Source organism: Rhodotorula toruloides (genome assembly GCF_000320785.1).
Source record: "Rhodotorula toruloides NP11 unplaced genomic scaffold Scaffold16, whole genome shotgun sequence".
NCBI lineage: Eukaryota > Fungi > Basidiomycota > Microbotryomycetes > Sporidiobolales > Sporidiobolaceae > Rhodotorula > Rhodotorula toruloides.
The window spans coordinates 43,223-57,572 of record NW_015622976.1 but is presented as its reverse complement, the minus strand read 5'-3'; the positions used below and the strand labels follow the sequence as shown (position 1 = coordinate 57,572).

Below are 14,350 nucleotides of genomic sequence, written 5' to 3'. Positions count from 1 at the left end.
CCCGGCACGACGCAACGGCTAGCCACGTCGACTCTGAACGAACACAGGGCTCGGTACGAACGGGAGAGGCGCGGTGGGGGACATCGCTCGCTACGAAGATGTCCCTCTGATCACTCCTTGAAACTCGAGCCGAACGAGACATGGTTACAGCTGAAGAGGGAGGACAACAGAGAGAGTGAGCGAGAATGTATACGAGGGAGAGGGAGTATCGCGGACAAGACCTGGGAGAGAGACGAGGGACAACGGAGGAGAGGGAGCAGGTACGGCGAGCGGAACAAGGGAACCCGGAAAGCGTCTATAGGTGCTGAGAGAATGCGGTGGCGAGAGGGCTGGAGAGGTTCACTGGACGTCGCGGCGATTCTGTAGGCGAGAGAAGAAGAGGTCAGCCGAATCCTCGGCGTTCGCTGTTCGCCGGACTCACCGGTGCCGCCTCAAGCTCGCCCACCACGCCGACCAAACAACTGACATCATCAATCTTCCCTCCCGCGTAGTGAATCCCCTCCTCCATCGCGCGCTGCTGGAAGGGGCTCGCCACGGCCCTCTGATCCTCGTACACGCTCTTGGCGCGGAAACACAGTGCCTCCGAGACTGCCTGTGGCGAGAATCGGCGGAGGGTGTATTTCGAGCTGGGAGAGCCGTTCGAGGACGAAGGGGGAGAAGGGACGGTCGGTGGATTCGTACCGACGAAGCGGAGGACTTCTTCGAGCAAGTCGTCCGAGAAGACATTGTCGACGAGCCCGTCACTCGCGAGAATGACGATGTCGTCCCGCCTGACTTTGACGTTGAACCGCTGCGCGTCTTTCGCGGGCGTGTCTTTGGCGTTCGTGCCGGCTTGGAAAGGGTAGTTGAACCGGTGCTGCTGCTCCTCCGATCGGAAGACGTATTCGTCCCCGCGGATGATGAAGCAGGAACAGTCGCCCAGGTTGGCTAGCCGCAGCTCGTCGTTTCGGAGGATGGCGAGAAGCGCGGTCGACGAGCCAATCGTGCCCTGCGCAAACGCTCGTCAGCCCCGACTTCGGTACAGCCTGATAGGGCGCGTACGCACCTCCTCCTTGCACTCGTGCAAAGTCTTCTCGTACGCCCGCTGCATGACATCGACGGGGTCGACCTCGTAGTACCGGAGAAACAGCTCGTCGTCGATATTCTCGTACCGTGCAAGCTCGGCCGAGCAGTCTGTTTGCCATACGACATCAGCTCATCGATCTGAGGGGAGCGAGGGAGAGGTAGACGCACGGTGCATGAACTTGCGAGCCCATCGGGCAGAGTTGGCGCCCGCATGGTGCGACCAGCCTCCTACGCCATCCGCCACGCCAAGCGAATCTGACCGCAGGAAGTACTGTCACGCGCAAGCGGCGTCAGCGAGCCGCGCGCTGTACGAGCGGGGAACGAAAACGCACAGAATCCTCGCCCACACCGACGCTGAGGTAGTGCTCCTCCTCGTCCACAATCATCTTCTCCTTGCCCTTGTCGCTCGCCTTCCGTGCTCGCGAGTACTCGGACTTGGGAATCCCGTACGCGCCATTCCGGAAGACGAGGTTACTCCTTCGAGCGATGTTGAGCGCCGAGCCGAAGAACGCGGGCAGGGCGTGCGAGGGGAAAGAAGCGGGAGGAGGCTGGGTGAAGAATGTTGCGGGTATGTGTTTCGAGGACGAGGCGTGGGTCGATTGGGACGAGATCGGGGAGGAAGAGGAGGGGTCGACGACGGTCGGGAGGGAGGTGCCGTGTCCGCCTTGTCCTGCGGACGGGCCGAGGAGTAGTGGGCCGTCATGCGAGGGCGTTGCGAGGCTCGAGTGGTGTTTGGGATGGAATGGGTGTCCTTCGGCTGCGCTGGTGCCAGGTGGGGAGACTCCGCCTGCGCCCGCTCCTCCTGCTCCTCCCGGCGGTGGCGCGATCCCGCTGCTCGAGGGCGCGACAGCCTGCTGGTGCGGTGTCCGAGAGGACGTGTGAAAGCCTCGAGAGCTTGATGCCGACTCGCCAAAGTAGCCCGCCAAGGCCCTGCTGCCGCTCGAAGACGAGGCCGAGGTGCTGACGCCCCCGCCTGTCCTGAGCAGTCCACCCGACGTGCGCACGGCATTGACCTGTCCTCGAGAGCCGGAAGCCTGGCGAGACGGGCCCGCCTGTCCTGACCCGCCTGCCTGACCTGCACCGCCGCTCCTCGCGGACGACGAGACTGCCCCTGCGAACGGCGACGCCCGCCGCTGCCTGACGACGATGAAGCCGCCAGGAGCCTGTCCCTTTCCCGCGGCCTTGCTGCCAACCGCGAGCGCGACCGTCCGCACCGAGTACTTGCCCGTCGCGGCCGAGGTTGGGAGAGCGCGCGAGATGGTCGAGAAGGTCAGGCTCGAGGGGAGGAGGGCCTTGGGCGACTTGGACATCCCTCGACGGGGTCTGGCGAGGCGGTCAGCGAGGCTCTAGCTGGCGGATAGGCGTCGATAGGCGTGAGCGTGCGCTGTTGAGCTGATCGCGGCGAGATGAAGACTGGGGAGGGAGGGACGGCGTCTGGCGTGGGTTCGAGCCGGGTAGATAGCTTCAAAGTAAGCCCGAGAGCAGCAGTGCGGGCTTGTCTGCCCCTCGAGCGAGAGTCACAGCGAGTGGTTGACTTCAGAGCGCGAGAATGGGTCGAGGGAAGCGGGATGGTGGCAAGTGCCCGACGACGGCTCGCTGGGAGGTCGCAGACAGACTCACTAGCTTCCTACACAATCGGAGAGCATCCCAGGCGCAAGCGAGGCGGCCTTGTGGGCAACGCGAATCTCGTATCCCCGCGGGCAGCGAGGACGACGAGGAGGTGGTCTGGAGGTGCGAATTCGGGTGCATAATGGGTGGCCCACCCTCTCAGCGTACACTCTACATCAAGCTTGCCCGCCCGCCGACTTCGTCGCTCGCCTCGCCCGAAGGCAGGCCACCCGCACTTCGCCCCGAAACAAACTCGGAGTAGCTGCAGGACGATACAAGGGTTAGCTCGCTTCCGCCTAGAGCTGAAGGAATTGTTCGACTCACATCCGACGCAGGCGAGCCAGCTCCTCGGCCGGGACGGACGGACGAGTCGTCTGCAGGGACTTCTGGAGGTGGGAGTCCTCGACGACAGTCTGCGGCGGTGAATATCAGCTCGCGCGCTCGAGAGAGATGATGGCGAAGAGGAACACACTGGTGCGCGAGACGCTGGAGAAGCGCTTGTTGCGGCTGCCTTCTTCGTCTTCGAGCGAGAGGCCTCCTTCATGGCACTCATGATTTGCTCGAGCTGGGTCCGGGCCAAAGGGTCAGCTCGGCGTTAACGAGCGCGTGGAACGACAGACAACGCACCCGCTTGTTGACTGTCGCCTGCTCAGCCCGACTCAACACCTTCTCGTCCTCCTTCCCTCCCAGCACGACATACTTGATGTCGCCTCCCTCCTCATCCCTCATCCCTCCCGCTCCTGTGCCTTCAACTTGCCCGTTAGCATCCACAGCCGGCGCGATAGTAGCGTGGATGGCATCGAGGTGGGCGTTGTAAATCAGGGCTTGCAAGTCGGCGCCGGAGAAACCGGCTGTTTGGGCGGCGTAGCGAGCGAGCGAGACGGAGGAGGAGAGGTGGATCTTGCGTGCTGCGGACTCCATAATCTGTGCGGGCAAGCATGAGCACCGGTAAGGAGCGGAAGACGGGAAGCTGCGCACCTCGAGACGGTCCTGCTCGTTCGGCATGTCACACAGGACCGACTTGTCGAGACGACCGGGTCGAAGCAGCGCGGGGTCGATCAGGTCGGGTCGACTGCGCGCAATGTGAGCAGGAGCATTAAGCGAGAAGACTCGGCGGGACAGACCTGGTCGCGGCGAGAACGTAGACACCGTCGAGACCCTCTGCTCCGTCCATCTGCGTAAGCATCTGGTTGACGACTCGGTCCGTCACGCCAGTCGAGTCGTGACCACTGCAGTATGCTCAAGATCAGCCTGCGTCTCCTCCGGAGCGAGGGAGCAAACGCACCGCTTCGGCGCAATCGAGTCGAACTCGTCAAAGAACAGAATGCACGGCTTGGCGGCCTGCGCGCGCTCGAACAAGTCGCGAACCGACTTCTCGCTTGCGCCGATGTACTTGTTGAGAATCTCGGGGCCCTTGACCGAGATGAAGTTGAGACCGCACTCCTTCGCGACGGCTGAGGCGAGGAGGGTCTTGCCACATCCTGGGTAGCCGTAAAGGAGGAGACTGTGCGCCAAAGTCAGCTTCGTTTCGGCGACGAAGCGGAAGGGGGCGGCTCACCCGGATCGCAGTCGCAGCGGGCAACTCGCAAAGATCGCGCCATACTTGGTCGGCCACTCGAGCGTCTCGCGCAGTGTCTTTCTCGCCTCCGTCAGGCCACCGATGTCCGCCCACTGCACCTCGCTCTTCTGCAGCTTGACATCGCGCAGGGAAAGCGGGACGAAGCCTTGTTGTGCCGCGGAGAAGTCGTCGGCTGTCAGCTCGAGTGCGCTGGAACTGGGGGCGGGAGGCGAGGACATGGAGCGGATGGCGGCTTGCTGGACGGCTCGGTCGACGAGGTCGCGCAGGTCGGCGGGGAGGTAGCCCTCCGTCACAGCAGCGATCGAGGCGTAGTTAAGCTTCGGCGCCATAAGGTCCGACGAGCTCGTCTTTGCCTTGACCAGGACGTTCAGGATCTGCAGAGACGCGCGAGTCAGCTCGAGTCTCGAGAGAACAGGTGTAAGCCGGCGACACACGTCTCGCCGAGCCGTCTTGTCGGGTCCTCGCAGCGATACCGTCTCGCCGAGCAAGTGCGTCGAGCTGAGAAGCGGATGCAGGCTCGTCGAGCCTTGTGCTGTTGCAATGAGGACGATCGGGCGGGATGCGAGGGCGGGAAGGGCGAGCGAGAGGAAGGTGTTTGCGAGATGGACGGCAGGGAAGGAGTCGGCGTGCTGCAGGGTGATCTCTTGTCAGCTCGAACTCGAATACACGCCGCAAAGAGAGCAAGCGCACCTCGACCTCGGCGGCGATCATGCGGTCAAGGTTGTCCAGCACGAGTACCGCGGGCGCATGCCAGCACGCCTCGTCGAACCAATCCTTCATACGTCCCTTCAGCGTCGGCAGTCGCTCATCGGCATGCTTCGAGCAGTCGACGTAAATCGTACCTGTCGGACAGCCGCAAAGAGCTGATCAGCAAGAGCCTGACGAATGGCGGCAGCTGAACCGGTTCATCGCGGACAACTCACGGCTCAGCACCCTCTCATCCTTCTCCATCTCCTCCGCCACCATCTTCACCAACGCCGTCTTGCCGGCCCCGCTCGCGCCGGTGACCAAGACTCCTGGTGCGCCCGCCGCGCTACTCCCCTTCGCCGAGCGCGAAAGCTGCCGCGCCGCAAGTGAGTTGACGATATGCGAGCGGAGCTGGGTGAGGGGTTTGTCGATGCCTGCGAGGCATGGTGCGGGAGTGAGAGGCGAAGGTTCGGCGGGAGACTTGCTGGTTGAGGCGGCCCTAGACGAGGGGGCATGCGAGTCTTTCTCGCGTTGCGCTTGGCGGACTTTGCGAGCCGCAGACGAGAGTGGCGCGCCAAGTCTGTTGTCGAAGACTGTCAGCAACCGCTGAGCTTGCAAAGAGCAGGTCGGACGAGACGCACCGAACCAACTCGAACGCTCCGTCTCCCTTCCTGATCCCAATCTCCCTTCGCAACGCCTCGCTCATCCATACATGTCCAGCCGGCACCTTCGCACTCTCGACCACCCTGACCTCTGCCAAGACGTGCTCGTTCCCGCTTCCGCCTGCGCTCGCAGCACCGGGAGAAGCTGCATCGCCGCTGGCAGCACCACCAGACGGTCCAGCCGAGTCGCTCGAAGGAGGCGCATCAATCGTGGCCGAGCCTCTGCCGGTTGGTCGAGCATGGTAGGCGACGGTGAACCGTCCCGACCCGCTCGGGAAAGCCTTCTTGGCTACTCGAGCGAGTGAAGGGTAGACGTAGACTGATGCGTGTTCATCTTGTGAGGAAGAGTCGGTTGACGGGGCAGCTTCAGGCGGAGCGAGCGAGAGGGGGAGAAGGCGAAGGAGTCGGCGGCGGGCTTGTTCCCATTCTGCTGCAGCTGCTGAGGTCGGCGCCGACGACTTGGAGTGGGTGGCGGAAAGGTCGTGGGTCTTGGAGGAGGCGGGCGGAGGAGCGTGGCGGGATTTCGGGGCGACGATGAGTTCGGTCGAGGAGGTGAGGAGGACGGCGGGCGAGGCGACAGGCGACGTCGAGTCTGTGCGCACATACGTGTTCGACCATGCCTCAGCGTCGAGCACATCAGAAGCAAAGCAGCAGGAAACGGCGGACGCACCGACAACGAAACGAATCAGGCTGTTCCCGACCCAGCAACCCACCATCATCCTCTCCTTGACCGCTCGGACCTGGTTCAGGAGGTACATCTCAACGAACTCGGCGTTCGTTTCCTGCACGAGGTGAAAGAGTGGGAGTCAGGGGAGATTCAGCGGCGAAAGAAGAGCGAAGGCGCGCTCCGCACCAGGATCTCCCAGTCGTCAGCGGTCGAGGGTGTAACGTTGACCGCCGTGGCGTGCGGCAAGTCACGAAGGAGCTCGATATTGACCTGCACAGCGGGAACGAGCGAAAGTCAGCTCTCCCCACATGGGTCCAGCGAGACGAAGAGATGGTACGCACGGTCAGTCCCTCGCTCAATCCGACGTTGAGCATCGCGGCAAACTGCGGGTCCATCTCGACCCTGTCCTGCGCGAGTGCGGCCGTCCCGCGCGAGCCCTGCACCGGCGGACCGACTGAAGCCGGCAGGCCTGTCCATCCCAAGACCACCTGCTGGGGCTGACCGTTGTGCTTGAACGAGAGCTGTACTGCGATGGATTGCGGTGCCTGTGTGCCAGTACATCCCGGGTGAGCGTGTGCTCTGAGCGAAGTAGCCGGATGTCAAAAGAGAGAGAGAAGGAGGAGGACGCACGACTCCGCGCTGGTTCAGAGGCCCGTGGAGCGATAGGGGGAGGTTGGCGAGGCAGTTCCTCAGCGGCGTAAAGTGCACGACAGCAGAGCGCCCCATGTCAGCGTGTGTGGAGGAGAGCACTTAGCCGGATCGCGTTTGTATTCAGTTGCATTACAAACGAGGTTGTATTCACTCGATTACCCGCCGCCTCCCGCTGTTGACTTTACTCGGCCCGGCTGGTTCCCTGCTTTGCCTACGTTGCTACTGAGTACCACGAGCGCGTACAGAGCGCACCCGCACACCGCTTGACCCGCGCCTCCTCCTCACCACCTCTGCACCGCCTCTGCCAATTCCCCTCTTCAGCGACGAGCGACTCGCAGGGCTTGCTTGCGACGCCAACGACTTACGCGCACTCACTCACCCTCAGCCATGGCAGCGCGACGACGATCGGGCTCGCTCGAGTTGGACTACGGGGACAGCGCGTACAACGACATCGACCTCATCGGGACCGACTTCCCCATGGAGCACGACGTCGTGGGCGGGTCGATGCCACATTCGTACGGCGGTGGAGCGAGCACGAGCGCAGGCGGCGGCGGCAGAGCGGGATCGAGCGCGGGTGGGGCGCACCAGCAACAGCACAACGGCGGGAGGGCCGGGTCGGGACAGCCAGAGGCGCACAAGGTCAGTCACACAGAGACCTTGACTTTCCGAAGGCGCGCGAGCTGATGTCTGAGCTTGCGATTGCCAGTCCACCCTTCCCGCCGTCCCAGGTCTTCCCGCCAATCCTCTCACCGGCGTCCGTCCTGGCGGCGGCTCGGCGAGTCCTGCACCGCCTGGAGGAGCGCCTGGGGCACTGCCGAACTCGGCGCTGTTCATCGGCGACTTGCATTGGGTGCGTCGCCGCGACTTCGCTTGTTCAGCCAGCTGTTTCTCGTGCGGATTGAGGCTGATTCCTTTTGAGGTGGCAACGCACAGTACACGAGTGACGCCGACATCGTCTACCTGGCGCAACTGGCGGGAGTCCCGGTCGTCGAGCTCAAGGACGTCTCGTTCTCCGAGCACAAGGTCAATGGCAAGAGCAAAGGGTGAGTGCAGCTTGTCTCTTGTCCGTCCCTTCCTGCCGCCACGAAACTGATTGACCTCGCTTACGCAGCGTCTGCTACGTCGAGTGCCATTCTGCCGAGAACGCGCAACGCCTGAAGCAGTACATCGACAATAAGTGCGTCGCTTGCTGCTCTCATTTACATGGGTCTCGCTGACCTCACGCCATGCTCGCAGTGAGTACCAGGATAAAAAGATGCTCGCACAGATCGCGCCTGGCGGAACGGGCGTCTCGCCTTTCAAGACTCTGCCGAAAGGTGCGTTTGACAGCGACTTGCGAGAGACTGTCTCGCTCAAGAGCTGACTCGCTGTCGTCGTCGTCTTCTCCGCAGAACCTGCCCGCGCACAGAACGTTCCGCACTCGAACATCCCCCGCGTCGGCGGCATCGCCGTCCGCCCCCCTCCCTCCGTCACGACCGCCTACATGAACCCTCACCCCGGCCAGAACCGCCGCGACCAGCAGCCTGGCGCTCAGCAGAACCAGCCTGGCGGGCGCCCGATGGCTGGCTTGCCGGTCAAGGGCGGAGCGATGGGGAACGTCGGAACGAGGATGGCGGGCCCGCCGTTGCATGCGAACATGGGAGGAGGGGGAGGTGGGATGGGCCAGCAGCAGGGAGGGATGGGGATGCAGTTTGGAGGCGGAGCGGGCGGCGCGCCTGGAGCGGGCATGTTCAACCCTGCTTTCGGATTCGGCGCGGGCGCCGGTGCGCCAAACGGAGGAGGAGCCGGGGCGGGAGGGTTCGACATGAGCGCGTTTGGCGGGATGGGGATGATGCCTCTCGGCGGTATGGGAATGGGCATGATGCCGCTCGGAGGGATGCCTGGGTTCGGGATGGGTGCGATGGGCATGCCTGACTTTTCGGGCATGAGCGCGTTCGGTATGGGCGCGATGGGCGGCGCTGGGATGGGCGACGGCGCGCACGACGGTCAGGCGAAGAAGAGGACGAGGACAGACGGGTAGTGTTGTCGGAAGTTTGGGCAGGTCTCGCTTGTTGGGTGCTTCCTTCTCGCTCCTCTTCGCTTGTTCTCCTTGTTGTATCGCAGTCTCTCATACCTTGTACTCCTTGCCCCAGACTGTGCCGCTTCGCTCTTCGCCCCTGTGTTGTTGCCTCCCGACACCGCATCCCTTCGCATCGCTCTCGTTCACTTTCCCCGCTCTCGGCGTCGTTTCCCGTGCCGCTGATGCTGCGCACCGATGTACATTGCTCTAGCGACCCCAGTATGAATGCTACACGAAAGGAGAACCCTTCCACTCCCTCTAGAACCCCGTCTTGAGATCCGACTCGGGCCACTCGACGCGCTCGTCAAGGCCGTTGTGCAGCGAGATGTTGAGTGCGACGACGATGAGCGCCTGGAAAGTGCTCGCCGCCCAGACGAGGTCGAACCCTTTCCCGACCTGCGCCGTCCAGTTGATCGCTTTCGAGCCCGTCTTGTAGACTGCCAAGGCGTACCAGTCGGTGAAGTCGTCGACGTACGCGAGCATGTACAGCTTGTAGCCGATGCCGATCGTGATGGTAAGGATGAACGAGGCGAAGGCGAACAGGGCGGAGAGGAGGAACAGTTTCGAGGAGTAGTACCGGTAGAAACGGACGACGGGCGCGGGAATGGTGCGTGTGGTGGGGAAGTAGGCGAGCGTCCAGAGGGGGAGGTAGACGAAGAAGGAGGCGATGAGGAGGACGAGGGCGGAGAGAAAGATGGCGGGGGTTTGGCGCGAGTAGAAGGGGAGCTTGAGGGAGGCGAAGCCAGGGAGGTAGGTTCCGACGCGCGAGAGGGCGCCAGCGAAGCTAGCCGAGACGGCACGGGAGTCGCATACTCGCTTCGTCGAGTCGGGCGTGGTCGAGCAGGCGTCTGCAGGGCGGAAGAGTCAGCTCCTCGGGCCGTACGAAGGGACCGCTGGCGAACGCACTCATGATGTAGTAATCTAGCCGTCCACTGCCATTCTTCTCCACCACACTCAGGAACGCGTAGCCTTCTGCCTGGGACACCAACAATCCGAGCGCCAATGCGAACGCGATTGCGTAGAAGACGAGCGGCACCGCTGCCCAAAGCACCGTCTCGACCTTGTCCGCGTCTGGCAGCTGCCAACTCCATCGTCGAGGTGCGGGTGACTGGCGGGAGTAGCTGGGCGGGGCAGAGATGGGTTCGGAGACGGGGAAGACGTCGAGAGGGAACGCCTTCTGGCTCGTTGGGGAGAGGTCGTCTGGCGACTGGGAGTGAGAGTGAGGGAAGGTGGCAAGCTGAATGGATACAGGTGTCGTTGTCGCCATGGTGAGTTAGTTCTGCGAGGTCTGGGAGGGAGGTCGAGGGTCACAGACGGCGTGCAGGCTCAGCTGGCGGGATGCGAGTGAGTGGCTCGAGCAGCAGGACAGCTGGTGAATGGACAGAGCGCCGGCCCATCCATTCTCGCCGAACAAAAGACGAAAGAACCAGCTTTGTCTCAGCGCGCGATGGCGGAACAAAGGGAACGGGGTTGTCGCCGGCTTGGGGACCACTGGCAGGGGTTCCATGCCCTTGTCTAGAGCAATCGTAATCAGCCAGAGCCATTCAGGCGCAGAACGAGCGTGTGCGAGCGTGCTGTCGGCGAGAAACCTGCGAGTTCGCCTCCTCGCCCTCTTCACACACGGCCTCACAGCTCGAAAGGCTTGCTGGACAGCTACTGTGCTTCGGTTGATCCGTCTGAATACGCCTACGCTGTACGCGAAGTCCGGCAGCGCACGCTCCTGTCGCGCTGGACCTTGAGGGCCTTGTTCGCAAGGGGCCTTGTCCCGCCAGATCCTGGCTCACAAGGGACGCGGCGACCAGGTCCGAGCGTTGCTGTGTCCCCGACGAAGCACTCTTCCAGCTTGTTCGTCGCTAGAGTCGCTCGTCGCTGTGCCCGCCTTCGTTCTCCTCTTCAGTCGCTGGTCGACGTCCTCTTCAACCATGAACCACATCTACCACTCCCTGAACCCCCTCATCCTTCTCGCCGCCTTCCTTGTCTCTCTGCTCGCCTTCCTTGCCCCGACCCCTATCCTTTCAGACCGCGTTTCGCTTCTCTCCGTGGAGGCGACCAAGTCAAGCGCAAGAAGGTGGATTGAGGATGCTGCCGGGCCGGCCCCTGCGGCGAACTCGCGGCGGATGGTGAAGCGGGCAAAGGCGAAGAGCGCGACCGCGACGACGACAGTGCCGGTCAGCGTCGACCTCGGACCTCTCGGTGCGTTCGAACAAGTCTCGACATGTGCAGTAGCTGACTCGTCTCGGATCTCCAGGCGCGTGCTACACCAACTCAACGACGCACACCAAGAGCTGCATGTCGCCCTCCTTCACGCCCATCTTCTTCGAGATGTACTCCGACGTTGGTCTTCCCTCCTCCATCGCCAACGCCCTGCCCGCCCAGTTTCCCCTCACACCTACCGCGCTCTTCGTCTCGCTCGCTCTCATGGCATCGTAGTTCCTCGCCGTCCTCGTCTCGTCCATCTCGATGCACGCCACAAAGAAGCTGGCCTTCTTGAGCAAGCAGCAGGTGAAGGTGCGCAAGGCGGCGACGGTGATGGGCATCATCAGCCTCGTCGTAGGCCTTGCGGCTGCTGGTGCGATGCGTGTGCAGCTGGGCAAGGCGGCGTCGGCGATCAACAAAGCAGGCGGCGCAAAGGCGAGCCTGGGGAGCGGCTTCCTTCGTGAGTCTCGCCGCTTCGCCACTTTGCGGCTCTCGCTGACGGTAACCTCTCGCAGAATTTTGGGCTGGGTATGCATTGCTGGCGGTCGCAGACGTCCTGCTCGTCGTCGAGGCGTTCACCAGCAGGCGAAAGGAGTGCACCTCCTAAAATGATGTACGCGGCGGTCGGACCTCCCTTCTCTCCCGTCGAAGACCAGGGACATCAACGCACAGACACTTTCCCACGACTAGAAACAGAGAGGAGGTCCACTTAAGCGCCGATTCGAAGGACCCTCTTTTTCTCGCCCTCTCCCCTCCTCTCGCTCTCCTTGCAGCTGCATGTACTCGCTGAGCATACGATGGCTTTCGATCTCAAGCGCCCATGCTCGCCTGCAGCGCTGGCGCTTTCCCGCTGCGGCGTCGCGCCAACTACGCTTCCTCTTCGTCCACTGTCGCTCAATGTCTCGCCTGCTCGTCGTGCGACTCCTGCACGGCCTGTATCGCTCGCGATGACACCTCCGCAGCGCATCACGCCGTCTCCACGCCCGCCATCGCCTGCGCCAGTCTCGCGCTCCAGCCTCACCCCTCCGCCCACCCTCTCTCGCCGGAACAGCTTCACCGCTCGACCAGTCACGCCGCCGCCTCAGCCACCGTCGCCAGGAGTCTACCGCAGCCCGTACCACCGCCTGTCAGCCTCTCCGCCCGCTCACCGTCCGCCTTCTTCCTCTTCCTCACGCTCAATTTCGCCCACCTCGACACGGTCCTCCCCTATCACTCCTGCTCGACCGATCCTCGAGGTGCACGGCGATTCGTTCTGCGGGGTGTTCACGCTTCTAGGCAAGCGGGCCAGTGTGTACAAGTACAAAGGCGCATCGGCGAGAGTGTGTCCGCTTTTTCCGCTTGCGAAACGCCCTAGGCCGGCTGACCTAGTCAATCGCAGGGCCTCAACAACCCTCACTCGACGCTGCAAGTCGGCGCACAGCTCCTCGACCGACTCGAGTACGCGCGACCGCAATCCGTTTTGCTCATGTTTGGCACCGTCGACCTCACCCTCAACTTCCTCTGGTGTGTCTCGCTTGCTTTGGGCCCGCAAGACGGGATGCTGACATTCGCGCGCACGCCAGGCAACTCAAGGCTCGTGGGTCGGCGGCAGCAGGACCCGACGAGACCGCCCGCAAGGTCCTCGCCGACTACGCTTCCTTCCTCGCGCACAAGATCGTCCCGCTCGCCGAGAGATCCGGGATGACGGTGTACGTGGCGGGAGTGTCGCCGCCTGTGATTGAGGATCGCTGTGCGTAGGCGGCCTCGATGCCTTCGATGACCTAGACTGACTTCCTGTCTCGCAGACCTCGAGTCGACTGCAAACAAGTACCTGGAGGTGCGTCAGAACGACGCTTTCGTTCTTGCAAGGGGTGACACCTCTTCTTACCTAGAAGCAAGGCATTTCGCCCCTCCCGCCTCTCTCGCAAGCACACCACCCTCACGACTTCGCAACCCGCGCCAACATGGTCAAGCGCTACAACACGCTCCTCGCCTCTTTCTGTGCGCGGCACGATTGCCTCTCTTACGTCGATATCAACCGCGACTTGGTCGACCCGGCGGATCCGAGCAGGAGGGTGAAGAGGCAGTTTCTTGACCTCGAGGACCCGACCAACATCCAGTGCGTCGTCCAGTCCCCTTCTTCACTCTCGAAGCATTGTGCTGATCCGTCGTTGTCGCGCAGCCTCGTCTGGGAAACCACCCTCCCCTTCTGGGTCCGCCGCCTCCCGCCCCTCACCTCCCTCTCCTCGCACCTCGCCTCGCAAGTCCAGGTCTCGCACCTCGAGCGCAGTCTGGAGCAGTACCAGGCTGAGAAGCGCGAGAGGGTCAGGAGGAGGAGCGGTGTCGTTGCTGGTTAGGAAGGTTGAGGCGGAAGGCTTAGCGGGAGGAGGAAGACGGGAAAATGTACATGGCCAGCTTGAATCGATGGAATCAGCACGTTTTTGTCGTATGCCTTCCGTTCCGCAGCGAACGAGACGCGAGAGAGAGGAGCAGCTTGAGAAACGAGGTTGGGGTGTCGTTGCGCCCTCAACGAAGACTGCTTCGTATTGCTGGATGCGAAGATGGATGTGTACATGCTGTGCGAGTGAGGTACGGCTTTATGTACAGTGCGAAGAAGGCGAGGGCTGTCGCCGGGCGTCGAAGACGGCGCGCAGAGCAAGGTCGGCTCAAGCTTGACGCTTCGAGGGAGGGATTCCGACGGGCTCTTCTCCCTTCTTGAATGGGTTTTCGGGAGGAACGGCGGGTTGAAGGTCGACGGCCTGCAGGAGAACCAGCATCAATTCCTCCTGAGGACCGAAAATCGACGCTCCTCCTCCCAAACACGCACCATCTTGCCCGAACTCGAGTACATGTACAGTGCGCCCGTTCCAACCGTCGCAAACATCGCAGCCCACGCCCACAATGGCGCGATCCCGGTCGCAGCGACCTTGCGAGCCTGCCAAGCGGTGGGCTTGACGGGCCTGTTCATGCCGGGCATGGTCATGGTGGGCTGTCAAGCGTCAAAAGTCGTCAGCTTCGAAGCAACGGAGGGGGACTTGAAGCAAGGGAAGGCGACTGGACGATGGTGGGAAGAACGAGAGCCGGTTGGAGCTGGAGACGCACCTTGGGGCCAGAGGTGTCGGGATACTGAGTAGCGGGCATCGTGTGTGTCGTTGTGCGTTCGTTCGAGTGGTTTGGAGTGTGCAGGAGAGGTGGAA

General features: G+C 62.7%; 7 protein-coding genes across 7 annotated transcripts; 3 read left to right on the top strand and 4 right to left on the bottom strand.

The window, feature by feature from the left end:
* Positions 1 to 339: 339 nt before the first annotated feature.
* Positions 340 to 2,375, bottom strand: RHTO_01959 (protein phosphatase 2c; the record flags this gene model as incomplete). The annotated part of the gene is made up of 5 exons (XM_016415638.1): positions 340 to 360; positions 422 to 988; positions 1,046 to 1,173; positions 1,234 to 1,336; positions 1,398 to 2,375. 5 exons carry the CDS (start codon positions 2,373 to 2,375, stop codon positions 340 to 342), a joined length of 1,797 nt encoding a protein of 598 aa, XP_016272208.1.
* A 469-nt stretch (positions 2,376 to 2,844) lies between these two features.
* On the bottom strand, positions 2,845 to 6,994 carry RHTO_01958 (peroxin-1; the record flags this gene model as incomplete). The annotated part of the gene is made up of 16 exons (XM_016415637.1): positions 2,845 to 2,935; positions 2,998 to 3,086; positions 3,146 to 3,238; positions 3,301 to 3,597; positions 3,652 to 3,745; positions 3,798 to 3,902; positions 3,959 to 4,177; positions 4,232 to 4,626; positions 4,687 to 4,881; positions 4,943 to 5,094; positions 5,176 to 5,519; positions 5,581 to 6,193; positions 6,272 to 6,383; positions 6,455 to 6,538; positions 6,610 to 6,813; positions 6,899 to 6,994. 16 exons carry the CDS (start codon positions 6,992 to 6,994, stop codon positions 2,845 to 2,847), a joined length of 3,183 nt encoding a protein of 1,060 aa, XP_016272207.1.
* A 312-nt stretch (positions 6,995 to 7,306) lies between these two features.
* RHTO_01957 (RRM domain-containing protein) lies at positions 7,307 to 8,939 on the top strand (the record flags this gene model as incomplete). The annotated part of the gene is made up of 6 exons (XM_016415636.1): positions 7,307 to 7,558; positions 7,626 to 7,769; positions 7,853 to 7,962; positions 8,031 to 8,096; positions 8,156 to 8,235; positions 8,311 to 8,939. The coding sequence occupies 6 exons, from the start codon at positions 7,307 to 7,309 to the stop codon at positions 8,937 to 8,939; spliced, it is 1,281 nt and encodes a 426-aa protein (XP_016272206.1).
* Positions 8,940 to 9,236: 297 nt separating this feature from the next.
* RHTO_01956 (uncharacterized protein) lies at positions 9,237 to 10,245 on the bottom strand (the record flags this gene model as incomplete). The annotated part of the gene is made up of 2 exons (XM_016415635.1): positions 9,237 to 9,826; positions 9,885 to 10,245. The coding sequence occupies 2 exons, from the start codon at positions 10,243 to 10,245 to the stop codon at positions 9,237 to 9,239; spliced, it is 951 nt and encodes a 316-aa protein (XP_016272205.1).
* Positions 10,246 to 10,900: 655 nt separating this feature from the next.
* RHTO_01955 (uncharacterized protein) lies at positions 10,901 to 11,781 on the top strand (the record flags this gene model as incomplete). Its single annotated transcript, XM_016415634.1, has 4 exons — positions 10,901 to 11,171; positions 11,227 to 11,312; positions 11,409 to 11,634; positions 11,690 to 11,781. The coding sequence occupies 4 exons, from the start codon at positions 10,901 to 10,903 to the stop codon at positions 11,779 to 11,781; spliced, it is 675 nt and encodes a 224-aa protein (XP_016272204.1).
* Positions 11,782 to 12,121: 340 nt separating this feature from the next.
* RHTO_01954 (uncharacterized protein) lies at positions 12,122 to 13,510 on the top strand (the record flags this gene model as incomplete). The annotated part of the gene is made up of 6 exons (XM_016415633.1): positions 12,122 to 12,493; positions 12,553 to 12,677; positions 12,737 to 12,903; positions 12,959 to 12,990; positions 13,046 to 13,272; positions 13,336 to 13,510. 6 exons carry the CDS (start codon positions 12,122 to 12,124, stop codon positions 13,508 to 13,510), a joined length of 1,098 nt encoding a protein of 365 aa, XP_016272203.1.
* A 309-nt stretch (positions 13,511 to 13,819) lies between these two features.
* On the bottom strand, positions 13,820 to 14,294 carry RHTO_01953 (uncharacterized protein; the record flags this gene model as incomplete). Its single annotated transcript, XM_016415632.1, has 3 exons — positions 13,820 to 13,912; positions 13,981 to 14,142; positions 14,256 to 14,294. 3 exons carry the CDS (start codon positions 14,292 to 14,294, stop codon positions 13,820 to 13,822), a joined length of 294 nt encoding a protein of 97 aa, XP_016272202.1.
* Positions 14,295 to 14,350: the final 56 nt, after the last annotated feature.